The 15,213-nt window shown below is 31.9% G+C and overlaps 1 protein-coding gene and 1 long non-coding RNA gene across 3 annotated transcripts; one reads left to right on the top strand and one right to left on the bottom strand.

Moving 5' to 3' along the window:
• Positions 1-441: 441 nt before the first annotated feature.
• Positions 442-12,904, bottom strand: LOC138893331 (uncharacterized). 2 transcript variants are annotated; one of them, XM_070177445.1, is made up of 4 exons: positions 12,773-12,904; positions 1,081-1,287; positions 726-824; positions 442-644 (listed from the first exon to the last, which is right to left on the bottom strand). In XM_070177445.1, exons 2-4 carry the CDS (start codon positions 1,231-1,233, stop codon positions 531-533), a joined length of 366 nt encoding a protein of 121 aa, XP_070033546.1. In that variant the 5' UTR covers positions 1,234-1,287; positions 12,773-12,904; the 3' UTR covers positions 442-530. The 2 variants fall into 2 exon arrangements, 1 of the variants encoding a protein (XP_070033546.1); XR_011408644.1 differs by lacking the exons at positions 442-644; positions 726-824 and adding an exon at positions 887-997 and having other exon boundaries at positions 12,773-12,890.
• A 694-nt stretch (positions 12,905-13,598) lies between these two features.
• Positions 13,599-14,667, top strand: LOC108944193 (uncharacterized). Its single transcript, XR_011408612.1, has 2 exons — positions 13,599-13,717; positions 14,405-14,667. It is a non-coding gene; the product is annotated as an uncharacterized lncRNA (long non-coding RNA).
• Positions 14,668-15,213: the final 546 nt, after the last annotated feature.

Below are 15,213 nucleotides of genomic sequence, written 5' to 3'. Positions count from 1 at the left end.
AGACAAATTCTGATCAAATGGATCCACAGAAATGTAGTCAATATGTTCTTGAAACTGAATAGCTGCCAAGAAAATCTCTTCTAACATTTCTAGACTTATCAATAACAGGATAATAAAGATTGTAACCTAGCTACACATGTACAAATATTTAAAACTTCATTCTTACTTAAAGGCACTTGTTTCAATGACTATATTTTTGTTTATTCATAAACCTTAATAACATAAAAAATAAAAAAAATAAAAAAAATAAAAATTTCACATGAGCATTGCAATAATTTTATTAAAGACTACAATAGGATTTCAATCTACTAACCTGTTAAATGATTTAATTTATTGCTCAATTGAAGATGGTGATGAAGGCTGATCAAATACTGCACTTGCAAGCTGTGCGTATTTACTGTCTAACATATCATATTTACTCTCTAGCCCTTCCAGTCGTCCTTTTAGTGATTCATTTTCCTTTTTAGTAGCATTCAACTTCTCTAATAATGCAGCTTTCGAGGAGTTACCACCTTTCAACTCCGTAGCAGTTATCCCACACCAAATCCAACTACATGACTCTTGCGTTGAGGTCCAAAGCACCTCTCTACAACCTCAATATTTGTAAGAGACGATTCAGATTGCACCACTTCTTGGATTTTAGACTATAAATGAAAGATAATTTAATTAAAATACTGCAACACGGTAAACAAATGATGTAAAATAAAATTTATCAATAAACATACATATTTTTCATTGGTTTCAGGTTCAACAAGCTTGTTGTCCTTCTTACGAGTCTCAAAAAAGATAGTTGCCACATCTGATGGATTGCCATCTTTACCTCCCTTCACATTAAAATAAATAAGACAAAGAAATATTTTTAACAAGGATGAGATTTCTTAACAGAATTGCAAGATTTACTCACCAATTCATAAATGATCTTTCTAATTGGCTTACTACCCGTACGATGAGGCATACTCAACTTAGACCTATTGACCGAGTTTCTTGCACTTTTTTCCTAAATTGAGAATACACCAAAAAATTATGGTCAGCTACTTAATATAACAAGATGCTAGTTAATAAATAGTTATGAAATCATACCTTAAAATTGTCTGATAAAAAATGCTCCTTGACAAGCCATTCCCAATCACTCTTGTCTACCCCATTTGGCACATCTTTTAGAGCATCACGAAATGGCTTAGACTTAATATTCTTGTGCAGTGATCCTCTCCAATTGTTCCATAACTTTCTCATATGTTTCAAGACATGATCTCGTTGATCATTTATGTCATCACTATCAAATTTGTCCTATAATATTCACAAGTGTCAGCAAATATGGAACTATTCAGTAAACTAAAAAATAAAAATTTAACCACCTGTGTGTATCAAAAGAGATAATAAATATATTATAAAGGTTATTATACGAGTTCTAATTGATAGAGAGGGTAGATTCTTAAGTCTGTGACTTTGGATATGAAAGTGGGAGATTGGTTCTATTGTGAAAATTTTATCATCCACAACAAACTCATAGATAAGCCATGACAGATTCATACCATGATGTGCTGCACATATTGGTTCCCTATATTGATCTGTCAAAAAGCTATTACAATATAAATATGTTCAGGTTTTTATTACTATGTAATATCACCAAAGTTGGTCTAACTTTTAATCTGTTATTGTGCTAGCTCAAAATCTTCACTCAAAGATCAAGGAAAAAATGGAGAAGATGAAATACATCAGTAAGAGGAGAATGACAATCACTCTTTGGCATTAGTTCCTGTAGATTTGCCAAAGCCAAAGAATAACAATGATCCCGTTATTCTTGAAACCACTGTGACAGAAGTTCTTGATGCACTGAGGCATGCTAAAGACAAACTTCAAACTCATATGGAGAGAAGAAATATGATTAGAGTTGGCTAATTTATATGACAAGTTGTTCATGGCATACTGGATGCTTATAGAACTATAGATAATGAAGTGCCAACCCTGATGATATTATATAATGTTCAAGCAAACTCACTGTTTTCATGTAATATTCTTGCAATAAAGGATATAATTTGGTGATAAACTTTCTATCCCAATTGAAAGATCAAGGCTATGTCCTACTGGTGATCATCAAGTCATATTTGGTTGGTAAGTAAAAATTATTTATAACAACCAAGAAGCATAGAGATACTGAAAAAGAGAGAAATGTGGAGGTTTACCTTGTATTACATAGACACAAAAAAGATTGCCTTCAAACAATGTGAGATCTCATCTGACACCAAATTACCCAAAAATATCATTTGGAAAGAACTTCGAAAATTCAATTTTATTTTTGTAATTAACCAGCCATTCAATGCAATGATGTAAGCTCACAAGTATTTCCTTTTCATTTGTAAAAGAAGAAAAAGAGAAGAAAAATTAATAAAGTAATGCTTTAAATCCTTACAGTGATAGCTTCCCACATGTGTTGCAACTTATATTCTTCGATGTCCGCCCATGAGTGTACACGCAGTGGACATATATTACGATCATGAATCAATATAACCAAGTGTCTCGTAAATGAGGCATGATTCTTTCCAACAACCCGATTGTGGTAAAAAGTAACGCTCAACTTTTCTCCAACTTTGAGTCCTGTAACTTTTTTACACCTATTCGTTCCTCTCACTTTTTTTACCTTTTCAGATTCACATGGCCCTGCAAATTTCAATTTAAGCCAAATATAAAGGAGTTTTTGTACAATAACAAAAAAAATATTATAGCTTGGGACAGTAAGATACTTATTTCATTTCTCTGAGTGTATTACATCACTTCTTCCTCATGAGAAAGGGGACATCATCTTCCAATATTGGTTCAAAACCGGGAGGCGCAAAACTATCACTATGAGTTAGCTTACTCTGATCAGAAGCTAATATACTAAAAGTTTTACTTTTGCCAATCGAACCTCTTTGTTCAGCATTTACTCTTACAGATCCCAATGCTCTAAAGCTTTTCCCTCGTCCCCTTGCTAAGATACCGGGTGGAACATACACAGGCTTCACAGTCGTGGAAGTTGATTCCATTTTAGACGTTTGAGATTTTGATGTATTCATGTCAACCTAGTACAATTAAAAAACTGAGTAATAGATGTCTATCATTTCAGTTCATCATATATGAGCATATGATAGAAAAACTTAGAGATAACAAAAATTTAGGACATCAGATTCATCATATAAGAACATGTAATCAGTCTAGTAGAGTGTTAGAAACATTTTCTGAACTAGTAAATCAAATGGAGTCCAGTATGAGACTATCATTATCATAATGAGTTGACAAATTAAATAAATAGTTGATAAGTATCCAAACCTTCATGAGTTCTTTTTCTTTTCAGTGAAAAATTATCTGAATCCTCTAGATCATTAATATTTTCTTGTAGAACATCAAAAGTATCACGAGGTTGAACTTTTCGTATAACATGCCAACCTTTATTGGAAAGATCGTCAACATAAAAAACTTGTGATGCTTGGTTGGCTAATACAAAAGGCTCAGTTGTTTTCAGAAAACGCTGGCGGTTAACACTTACAAAGCCATATTCATCTATCTTAACTCCCTTTTCTTTTTCTTGGTCATATACATCAAACCACATACATTTAAATAAAACTATTCTTCCTCCACCAATAAATTCTAATTCTAGAATATCTGTTAGTTCTCCATAGTAATCAATGGTCTTATTAGCTTCATCTATCTCTCCAACTACAACCACTCCGCAGTTCTGAATTCTCAAACCTTTATTATAATCTTGCACGTGAAACCTATATCCATTAATAAGGTAGCCATGATGACTTATCATATATGTCGTGGGACCACGTGACAACGAGAGCAAATCTGTCATTTTCTTACTATCATCACTTTTGTGCAATCCTGCAATCTATCAAGATCAAACAAATATTTTAGAAAATAATATTTACATACTTTGTTTGAAAAATATTAATGTTAGTTGGTACTCACCTTTTCTTTTAACCAACTAATAAATTGCCTATCCGAATTTTCTTGAGAGGTGTCAACTAGAGTTAGTGAAAACTCTCTACAAATAGTTGGAGCATAACTACATGTCATTTTAAATGAAAAAATAGAGGATGTATATAAAAGTAAATTATTGAAACAAGTTATTACTTACTCGAGAAATGGTTGAATTTCATCACAATTCTTCAAAATATAAAAATGTGCTTGCTCCAGTTCTTTTGAACCAAGTTTGTGTGGTTTGCCACCTCTTAAAGCTCTTCCAGGTTGACAAAAAATTGTTAAACCTCCATCAGATTCTATAACACCATCATCATAATTCCGTTCAAGGTGATTAAACTTTGTTTCCATTGTATGTAAATACCTTGAACATAAGGTCATACATTCAGTTGCTAAATATTCCTTTGCAATAGAACCTTCTACGCAAGCCCTATTACGAATAAAAGGCTTCATAAAGTATATATATCGCTCCATAGGATACATCCATCGATATTGAGAAGGTCCAGCAATCTTAGCTTCATTAGTTAAATGAATTGGCAAGTGCCCCATGACATCAAAAAAGGTAGGAGGGAAGACCTTTTCTAGCTTGCACTCGGTTATAGAGATTTGAGAATCTATCTTCTCTAATTCATCCATGCTTAAACATTTCGATCCAAGCACATTAAAAAATAAAGATAACTCAATAAGCGGTTCATACACAGATTTGCATAGTATACCCCGTAGAGCAAGTGGAAGCAAATGTTGTAGAAGAACATGACAATCATGACTTTTTAAACCTAAAACTTTTCGATCTTTAAGGTTGACACACTGAGAAATATTTGATGAAAATCCATCTGGGACCTTTAGGTTCTTCAAGAAACTAAAAAACATGTGCTTCTCTTCAGGAGATAATGTGTAACATGCTTTTGGTAAGTCATATTTATCCCCAATTTTTATTGGGTGCAGTTCTTTCATTATGTTCATTGCTTGCAAATCCAACCCAGTGTTTATGGTATCTTTGATTTTTCCTTTGATATTTAAGATTGTCCCCAAAATATTATCACAGATGTTTTTCTCAATGTGCATTATGTCTAAGTTATGCCGCAATAAAAGAGTTTTCCAATATGGAAGATAAAAGAAAATGCTCTTTTTATTCCAATTATCACCCCTACTCTCATGTGATATTTTAATCTTCTTCTTTGGATCCTTTGTTAATTGTAACCCATCTAAATCAGCCACTTGATCAAGTATATCATCACTGGATAACTGTTTTGGTGGTAATCTTCGCTCCTTAGTACCATCAAATGACGTTTTATCATTCCTCCATTTGTGATTAAGAGGAAGAAAACATCTATAGCCCATATAACACTATTTTTTACAATTTTGTAATCTGATTGAGTAAGTTTTTTTATTGCAACATGGACACGCCAATTTTCCTTTTGTACTCCATCCAGACAAATATGCATATGCTGAAAAGTCATTAATGGTCCATAACAAAGAAGCATGTAACATAAAGTTTTGTTTAGTTGATGCATCAAAGGTCTCCACTCCAAATTCCCACAATTCTTTTAATTCTTCTATCAAAGGCCGGAGATAAACATCAATAGCATCTCCAAGACTCTCAGGACCAGGAATAATCATCGACAAGATAAAATTCTCTTTCTTCATGCATAGCCAAGGTGGTAAATTATAAGGAATAAGTACCACGGGCCAAATACTATAGGGAATTTTGGAATTTCCAAATGGTTGAAAACCATCACTAGCAAGTCCAAGTCGAACATTACGAGGCTCAGATGCAAAAGATTGATAAAGTTCATCAAACATTTTCCACGCTATAGAATCAGCTGGGTACCTCATTATTCCATCATTAACTTTTTTGTCATGATGCCATCTCATCAAAGAAGATGTTTTTGAGCACATAAACAATATTTGTAGTCTTGGCTTTAAAGAAAAATAATGTAAAATCTTGCATGGTAACTTTTTTCCACTTTTAAATTTGGTTTCACCACTACGTTTATCCTCCTTCCATCTAGATGCACCACAAACTTTGCATGATTCAAGAGACTTATTATCCTTCCAGTATAACATACAATCATTCATACACGCATCAATCTTCTTGTAAGAAAGCCCAAGGTCCCGAATTACCTTCTTTGCTTCATAATATGAATCTGGCAAGTTTGATCCATCAGGCAATAAATCTTCCTTCAACATCTTTAGTAATATTGTAAATGATGTATTACTCCAATTACCAATACTTATAATATGAAGCAGCTTTACCAATTTAAAAAGTTTGAAAATTTTTGAATCTTGATACAGTGGTTGCTCAAAATCCTTTAAGATCCTGTAGAATCCTTTTGCTTCAAGATTTGGTTCCTCCGCAAATAACCCATCACCATCATTGTTCATATTATCTCCATCAAAAGCGGGGTATAAATCTCTTAAAATTTCATGTATTTCATCCTTACCATCATCCTCTTCATCGTTATTATCATCTACAAATTCAAAATCTGACGATGGCTCACCTAACCTCTCCCCATGATGATACCAAAAGGTATAGTTTTGGATTATTCCATGTACTATCAAATGTGATTTAACCAACTCACGTGTTCCTGAAATTACATTACAACATTTGATGCATGGACAACGTATCTCACGTATTTTTTTCAATCTTGTAAAAGTATAATCCAAAAAGTTCTCCACCCTAAGGATGTAAGCATCATCAAGTCGATCATGAATAAGTTTTATCCATTATTTATCAGGTGCCATAATCTGGTGCATGCACAAGATTTATATACATATATATTCAACCAAAAAATATTAGTATAGCAATACAAAAGGAGCAAAAAATGATCATAAGCGAACAAAAATATATTAGTCACCTTTACCAAGGAATATTAGTCAATCTATTTCAAAGATTATTTTATCAATGACCTATAATCCAAGTAACAGCCTTAATATCCTTACAATAAAGGATAAATAAATATGTTAAATTTCTAATACTCTTCATAATTGAGAATATTTTTTGGTAACCCATATCATAAAAAAGCTCTGTATATTTGACAAATATGTAATTCTAAGAAGAAAATCCAAAATACTTAACGCATTAGGTTTTGAAAATAAAATCAGTATCTTCAAACAGAGAAATCACTGAAACAGTAAAAAAAAATACCCAATTTCACAATCAATTTTTACATGTTCTAATTTTGCTATTAACACTACCAACATAAAGAACATAAATTTCTTAGGTAGGGGTATATCAATACATTTAATTTACATGAAACACATGGGTATAATGATTGAAGAGACTAAAGTATAATAAGCTCATAAATATTGCACAACTCCAAATTTAGAGGTGAAAAAAATCTAGGAGGGAAGATAAGGAAATACTTGACCCATTTAAGTTGCTCACAGGTTACTACACTAGCATTTGGATTTAGCAAATAGAGAATACATATTTAAACTAGTACCTACTACAAATATATTATACTAGTTTCTGTGCACGCGCGTTGCGCGTTTATCCTATATCGATGAGAATATATATTTTTTAAAATAGCATAAATAATGTATACAAAGAATTTGTTTTTGTTATAAAGATACTATTAGAAAAAGCGAAGGCATTATTTCTATATTTTTTCATATAGAAATATAAATCACCATCTCTTATTCTTCCATTTTCTAACTTTGTAAGAGCCTTAGAAGTTAGAAGACAGTGGCTGCAAGATGTAGAGGCAAAACAAGAGGCTCACGGTTGAATTTTCTGGTACTTGAACATATGCACAGTACTACGCCTAGGCATTATCTGATAGTATTATTGAAGGATTATTGTATACAAACAATAGATTCCATGAATATCTAAGATATTGTGATAAAAATGATCCTTGATGGTTTCTGATATCCAAACAAATTTACCTCTCACAACAAAAACAACAATAAATTGCCAAATACCTAATGCATTACTCCTATTTGTTACTGGTATATGATTATCAGAAAAATGATACTATTTCATACTAAAGAATACTAGAAAGTTATAAAGTTCACATAAACAAGAATACAAAATTTCATAAATGCTCATAGAAAGTTACAATAATAAAATAAACTTACCTGATGACACTTGTAGAGTAGATATGTATGCTGCAATAGGTGAATAGATAAGTTTAATAAGAATATTCAAAGTTCATATAGAAAGTAGAGTATTTCAATTGATCATCTCCAACTCTACTTATATATATATATATATATATATATATATATATATATAAAATCTTCGATCAGAATTTAAATAATTTTTAATGGGTTTCTTCAGCGGATGAGGTAATTCAGTAAAAATTTAATTGTGTGACTGTCGATTGTTTTTCAACTGATGAGATAAATGAAGAAAGTGACTGACTTTTGATTTTTTAACAATTGCTCTTTCCATTACAATATGAAAGATTGCACTTTTTAATGCACCATCATTAATTATTTTCTATTACTGCAGAAAAATAAATTCATCAAAACGTAGATACACATCTTTGCACAGAATACCAAAGGTCTTAGTAAAAGTTGACCATCTGAATGATCATACTATACTAAAATATGCCATGAATTTCCTTTAGATGGAATACAAAGAGCTTGACAGTTTTCAAAGAATATCAAATACATTAAAGATCACATCTGATATATTAAAAAGACATTATGGTGGTTGATTCAGTGTGCAATATTGAGCTTAAAGAGCCTAACAATGATCAGTAATAGAAAAGGTTTACTTGCATTATCTTTATTATTCTTAAAAGATCACTATTTATGACTAATGTTCACAGCTACAGAGCAACGTCAACTATCATTAAACTGTTAGGAATTAGAACCAACAGTTAATCCACGGAAATTCACCTCCTTGAACTAGCTAACAAAATACTATTTCAGTACCAAACCAGAAGCACCCAATACGGCTCTAATCAAAAGCGAAATCCAACAACATACTATTTTAGTGAACAAAGACTTTCCAACTAATTCATTATCAAGATATTTTCTTAAAGGGAAACTCTAAAACAAATCCAGAGAATCAACAAGAAAGCTTTACTTAATTTTAAATGAATGAATTCGTAAAGAAATCAATTATCTAACCAAACAATTTATACCCCAAACTCGGCTTATCCTTAACGGCTTATTTTGAAGCTTGATTCACAATTAGTTAGATAAAATAGAACGGGAGTGATAAAAGTCATTGCCAGGAAAATAATGTATACAGTACCAAACTTAACTTTTACTTGTCATATATAAGGCCAGGACTGGACGAATAAGAACAGATAGATAGATTTCTAGTATATTGCAATTACAAAGAAATATTTCCAACTGAAATGAGGCAGCAGGGCCTTAGGATTTGGGAACCTATTCTACTGCCATTGAAGGGACTACGCATAATCAAAATGCCAGCAAAACTTTCTTATTAAGGAAAAGGTTTCTCACAGGAGCCAAAAATAATTCCATCACAGAAAGTTTCATTTATTGAAAATAAGGAGGACCAGACTTTCCTTTTTTTAAAATATATTTATTTCAATGGTGATGGAAAATTCTTAACCAGTATCATAGAAAGTATAAGTACATTAAACACTAACTAAAAATAAAGTGGAACACATGAAATATTAAGGAAACAAGAGAAATTCCATGAGACTTATTAGGATAGATCTTTGAGAAGAAAAGGAACTCTTGAAGGAAACTAAATGCTATTATAAAAGGCACACAGTTCTAACTCTAGTAGAAAATCAAAACAAGTCTTGCATAGCAAAGAACGAGACTAGAGTGGATCTTCAGGAAATGGTAAGATAACACTTGCAATGGCAAGCACTTTCTATTTAGTGAAGTTCATATTGGATTTTGCTTTGGAGTTTGGAGACAAATCCAAGGATATAATTACTTTAGTAAATTTGACTGTAAATCAGGATTTTACCATTTAAAACTAGAAGATGAATCTAAAAAACTAACAGCATTTACAGTACCACAAGGATTTTATGAATGGAATATTTTATCATTTGGATATAAAAATGCACCAGGAAGATACCAACATTTTATGGATAACTATTTTAACCAACTAGAGAATTGCATAGTATATATAGATGATATATTACTATATTCAAGAATACAAGATGAACATATAAAATTATTAGAAAAATTCATACATATTATAGAAAATTCTGGTATAAGCTTAAGCAAAACCAAAGCAGAAATTATGAAAAATCAGATAGAATTTTTAGGAATACAAATAAATAAAAATGGAATAAAAATGCAAATACACATAGTACAAAAAATAATCAATCTTGATGAAAACATAGATACAAAAAAGAAATTACAATCATTTTTAGGATAAGTAAACCAAGTAAGAGAATATATACCTAAATTAGTAGAAAACCTAAAACCTTTATAGAAAAAACTAAAAAAGGATGTAGAATATGGGTTCGATGAAAAAGATAAGGAACAAATAAGGAAGATTAAAATATTGCGTAAGAAACTACCAAAATTATACTTCCCAGATGAAAACAAGAAATTTACTTATATTGTAGAAACAGATTCGAGTAATCATAGTTATGGAGGAGTTCTTAAATATAAATATGATAAAGAAAAAATAGAACATCATTGCAGATATTATTCAGGATCTTATACTGAACCACAAGAAAAATGGGAGATAAATAAAAAAGAATTATTTGCATTATATAAATGTTTATTAGCATTTGAACCATATATAGTTTACAACAGATTTATTGTAAGAACAGATAATACCCAAGTAAAATGGTGGATAATCAGAAAAGTACAAGATTCAGTTACAAAAAAAGAAATATGCAGACTGGTATTAAATATATTAAACTTTACATTTACAATTGAAATAATCACTACTAACAAGAATGTTGTTGCAGATTACTTGTCAAGACAAAGCTACCCAAACTGATCCAGATAATACAATGGAAAATCTACTCTTAGCCATGACTACACTTTGTAAGAAAGTGGAAAGTATGGATGAAGAGATACAGATAATAAGAAAAACAGCTAGTAGTCAGCAGCATGACTCAAAAAATGCGGAGATAAGACGATCGAAAGTCTCTAAAATTCCAGAGCTAGAAGGTGACGTTGAGAAACACCTAAAAACTCATAACAGTTTGCTAAATACAGTTGCAGGAAGTAGCACAGCTAGCAGTACATCTGCAAAGAAGAAGGAAGAGATTAAACCTAGATACACAAATATAAATATGAACAATTTATTTTCAAAACCGTTTGTACAGAAAAATATCCAAAATACCCAGAACAAAATATTCCTACCACCTCAGATAAATACCTACAAAGAAAGTCTGAACCAAGCCAAAAAGACATACAACCATATAACCCGTACATATATAGACAATATACACAAAATACAAAACTTTTTAAACAAAAACCCAAGATCCCAAACTACCCAGAATCCAAATGAAGATTATATTACCCATTACCTAACTGGATACAATAAATTAATAGCCCTACCAAATACAAATGCAAAACTAGTAGCCACTTGCTACAATTATGGATTACTAGATACTGTATATACACAAACAGGACAGGAGATAGCTACCATACCGGAGCTACACAGAGCATTTATGCAATACAAAAGAATAACTAAAGGAACATTATTCTATATACGATTTTATTTAGCCACAGCAGAGATATTATATGAAGAGATAAAGCCTATCATACAAGTTATCAAGATCGGACTTACAAGAGAAATGCTCGTACCAGAAAGAATAGAAGAACAAGAAGAGATAGAAAAAATAAATATTCCAGACTTTTATGCAAATAAAAGGATTATTGGAATATCCACTATACTAAATGAGCTGGCAAACAACTACTTAAATCAGAATGCTATTTGGAGTTATTATTCAAGAGAACAAACAATGATATATTCAAATTGCAGAGAAATACGAGAAGCAGATATGGAGGAATTAGATTAATTTCACTTTGTATATTACTTAAAGGAAGTATATAGCAAAATAGGGAAATCGGAGATGTTGTTGTCAAGTTTAACATGAGACCTTATGTTTCTCTTACTCACTAACACATGCAAATAACACTAACTAGGCATTAAAAGACATATTGAAACCTTTGTTAATACCAGCTCTGAGCTCCCTAAGATAATCATTCAAGCACTTATTTTTCCACTTTCTCATAACTACCCTTTGCAGCTTTATATTCCGCAACTGCTCAATCTTTCACTTTGAAAATCCAAAACTTGAATATCATGGACTTACTCACATTCTAACTTGTATTTTTCTCATTTTTAGCATTCAACCAGTTACCAATCATCGAGACAATCAATCAGTCCGATGATTATTTAATAGCAATTGAATAATCAGCAACTACACAGATTTTGACTCCAAAATTCAAGCGAGGAAAAAGTGACTAATTGAACTCGGAACCATGAACTTCGTCCTCGAACAGTCACGTCCGAACCCGCAAAACACCAACCAAGCTCAAGCAAGATCCATGAACAAAGATCAATAGGGCAAAAATCAATATATATATATTTTTTGTTTTATATCTATGTATATGAAAGAAACTTAACTCCAAAATCAGAGGAGTAATATCCGAAAATCAGAGAAGAAACTTAAATCTTTGTATATCTCTTTCTGTAATTTTTTTTCTGGAATTTGAAAAGCAAACAGAAAATCGAAGAAGAAAACCTAGAAGCAGAGAAGAAATTTTTCCCTTAAAACCCTAGCTTTTCACTCACTTTTTCTGTTTAAAACTTAATAATTGAATTTGAACGGCCATGGTTTAGAACTGGGATTTCGTCTACACTAAAATTGACATAAAATGGTACAATTTCGAACCTTACCTTGATGAGAAGAAACTCGAAGATGAGCACTAGTTTCAATGAAGGTGACCATCAATTTCTCTAATTTCGCTGAATTTTACTTCGCCGTTGCATGAGAAATAACAATTGCGGTTTACAAAATAAGTGTTCATAACAGAGGAGTTGGAGAAGTCTCGGGGTGTTTTTCTTCTTTTTTGGGTGGTTGACGGATCCAGTTATGGGTGGGAAAAAAAGAGGGAAAAGTTAGCGCCACTTTTTTATTATTTATTAACGACAAGCTATGTTATATTTTAAGGCCAGAATATTATCCCCTCGTTAATGTTGAGCTAATAATTAGTTTAAACGACCGAAAAAAAATTTGGTTGCAATAAGTATACTTATAACGACCAGATTTTAGTCCCTTCGTTAAGAAGTGGTCGTTAAAAATCAAATTTCTTGTAGTGATTGTCACACATTTTCTCTTAATTGTTCTTTACTTTTGGCTCTTTGTAGGTTCAATATGAAACCATCAAAAATTGAAAATTAGGTGGGATCAACTATGAAGACTGCTGCCAATATGCATTCGTCGCGCCAGGTGCTTTAAGAAAGGGACATGTCGAGGACGAGGACGAGGACTTAGATCTTTGGTTGAGAAAGAGAATATGCCAACTAAGAGTTTATTTCCTCAATCTAGTGATCTAGTTAAGCAATACATCCAAACAATTGAAACAAGTAAGATTTTTTAAATCATATATTTGTAATTTGCATAACTGAATTTAAATGCTTAAGTGTTAGTAATCTGATTTCTTTTCGCCGGGTTCAATAGGGATGGGGCGAGGAGAAGTGCTTAAAAACTCTACGATGTCTGTAGTCAAGGAATGAAACATAAAACCCCCATCGTTCTTGAGAAAGACTATATGCAAATTGATATTCCATTGCCTCCATCTACTGATCAAGTTAAGCAATACACCCAAAAAGTTGAAACAAGTAAGTTTTTTCAAATCTGAAATTGAAAATGAGAAAAAAGTTCATTTTCAACTTGTCTTTATTCAGTTCAATATTTTTCTCAAATGTTTATTGTTATGCAATCTCTATTCCCCACCTTTTATAAGAAAAAGAATAATAAATGGAACTATTTCACTACACTGCAGAAGAAAGAATAGCAAACCAGTAAAGAGAAAAGTAATAAGGAAGGTGTTTATTAAATCTATACTTGATATAACGAGCTGGAGGTTTTTTGTTTTCCACTTCTATAATCACCTTTTGCAAGTGAAATTGTCCCTTGATATTTGCCAAACAACACAGCTTTGACAACAAATAGTTACTATAGAAGTTCTGAAGCACCAAAATATTAACAAGATCAGAAAACAAGGTTTGCCAAGAGGAATTCAATCAGCTGATTTTCCGTATTCTTCCTTCTGCCCTAAGTTACGTGGACACTTTATTTTGATACCGAACCCGTCTCAACACGACACTGGGATGGGTACGGGTGCAGAATACGTTTCTGATTCAGTCAACCAACTTCGTATATTTTGACCGGAGTCCATGGACAGATTTGAGGGTAAAATTGAGAGGTCTTCAAATAAAAGATAAAACAGATTTAATACCTGCTTAATTGCATATATAACTGAAATTAAATGACATAGTTTTTACTAATATAATTTATTGGTCCAGGTGCTATAAGGAAGGAACGGGAGAAAACGCCTAAATTTTTGTGCTCCTCTTTATGGATTTCTGAAAATGAGGTGGGGTCTTTCCATAAGAATGCAGTTTATGCTAATCAACGTATGCAAACTCCTTCTAAAAGCACAAGATCAAATTTTATCATGTCTTCTAATCAAGAAATGCGAACAATGGATAAAAACTCATTGGTTGTTGAGAAAGATCAAATGCAAACCAATATTTGATTGCCTCCATATACTGATCAAGCTATGAAACACCTAAATGGTTAAAAAGGTATGACATTATGTATCCATGTGTTATTAATTTGTAGAACTAAATTTTTTTTCTATAGTTTTTACCAAATTATACAACTGTAGGTTCATCTAATCATGAAAAGGTAAAAAGACTTCGAGGTAGAAACAAGTGCAAAGAAGTTGCATCACTTGAAATCGGACAAAAGATGAAAGTAACCTTTTACAACAATCTAACGGTTGGAACAAATAGCAAACTGTTTTCAAGACACTTAGGCAGAATAGTTCATGACCGCAATATGTGTCCGCTGGGAGAATCAACTTGGAATGATATTAGGCAAGAAAAATTGAATCACATGTGGGAAGCTATTGAGGTACAGTTGCCATTTATGTTATGAAAATCCCAAATAATATGTATTTTGAAGATTTTATCAAATGGAGTTTTCCATTGTCTTGCTCTCTAGCTGTACTTTCATGCAACAATAGTTAATAGTCTGGAGCAGCTTATCAAATTTAATGCTTGCATAATAGTTTGAACAGTGCATTATTTTTCCACATCAGAAAAGTTCT

The sequence above is a fragment of the Nicotiana tomentosiformis genome, chromosome 1 (assembly GCF_000390325.3).
Source record: "Nicotiana tomentosiformis chromosome 1, ASM39032v3, whole genome shotgun sequence".
In the NCBI taxonomy this organism is placed as follows: Eukaryota; Viridiplantae; Streptophyta; class Magnoliopsida; order Solanales; family Solanaceae; genus Nicotiana; species Nicotiana tomentosiformis.
Note: the sequence above shows the minus strand (reverse complement) of the source record. Positions and strands in the feature narration are given on the sequence as shown.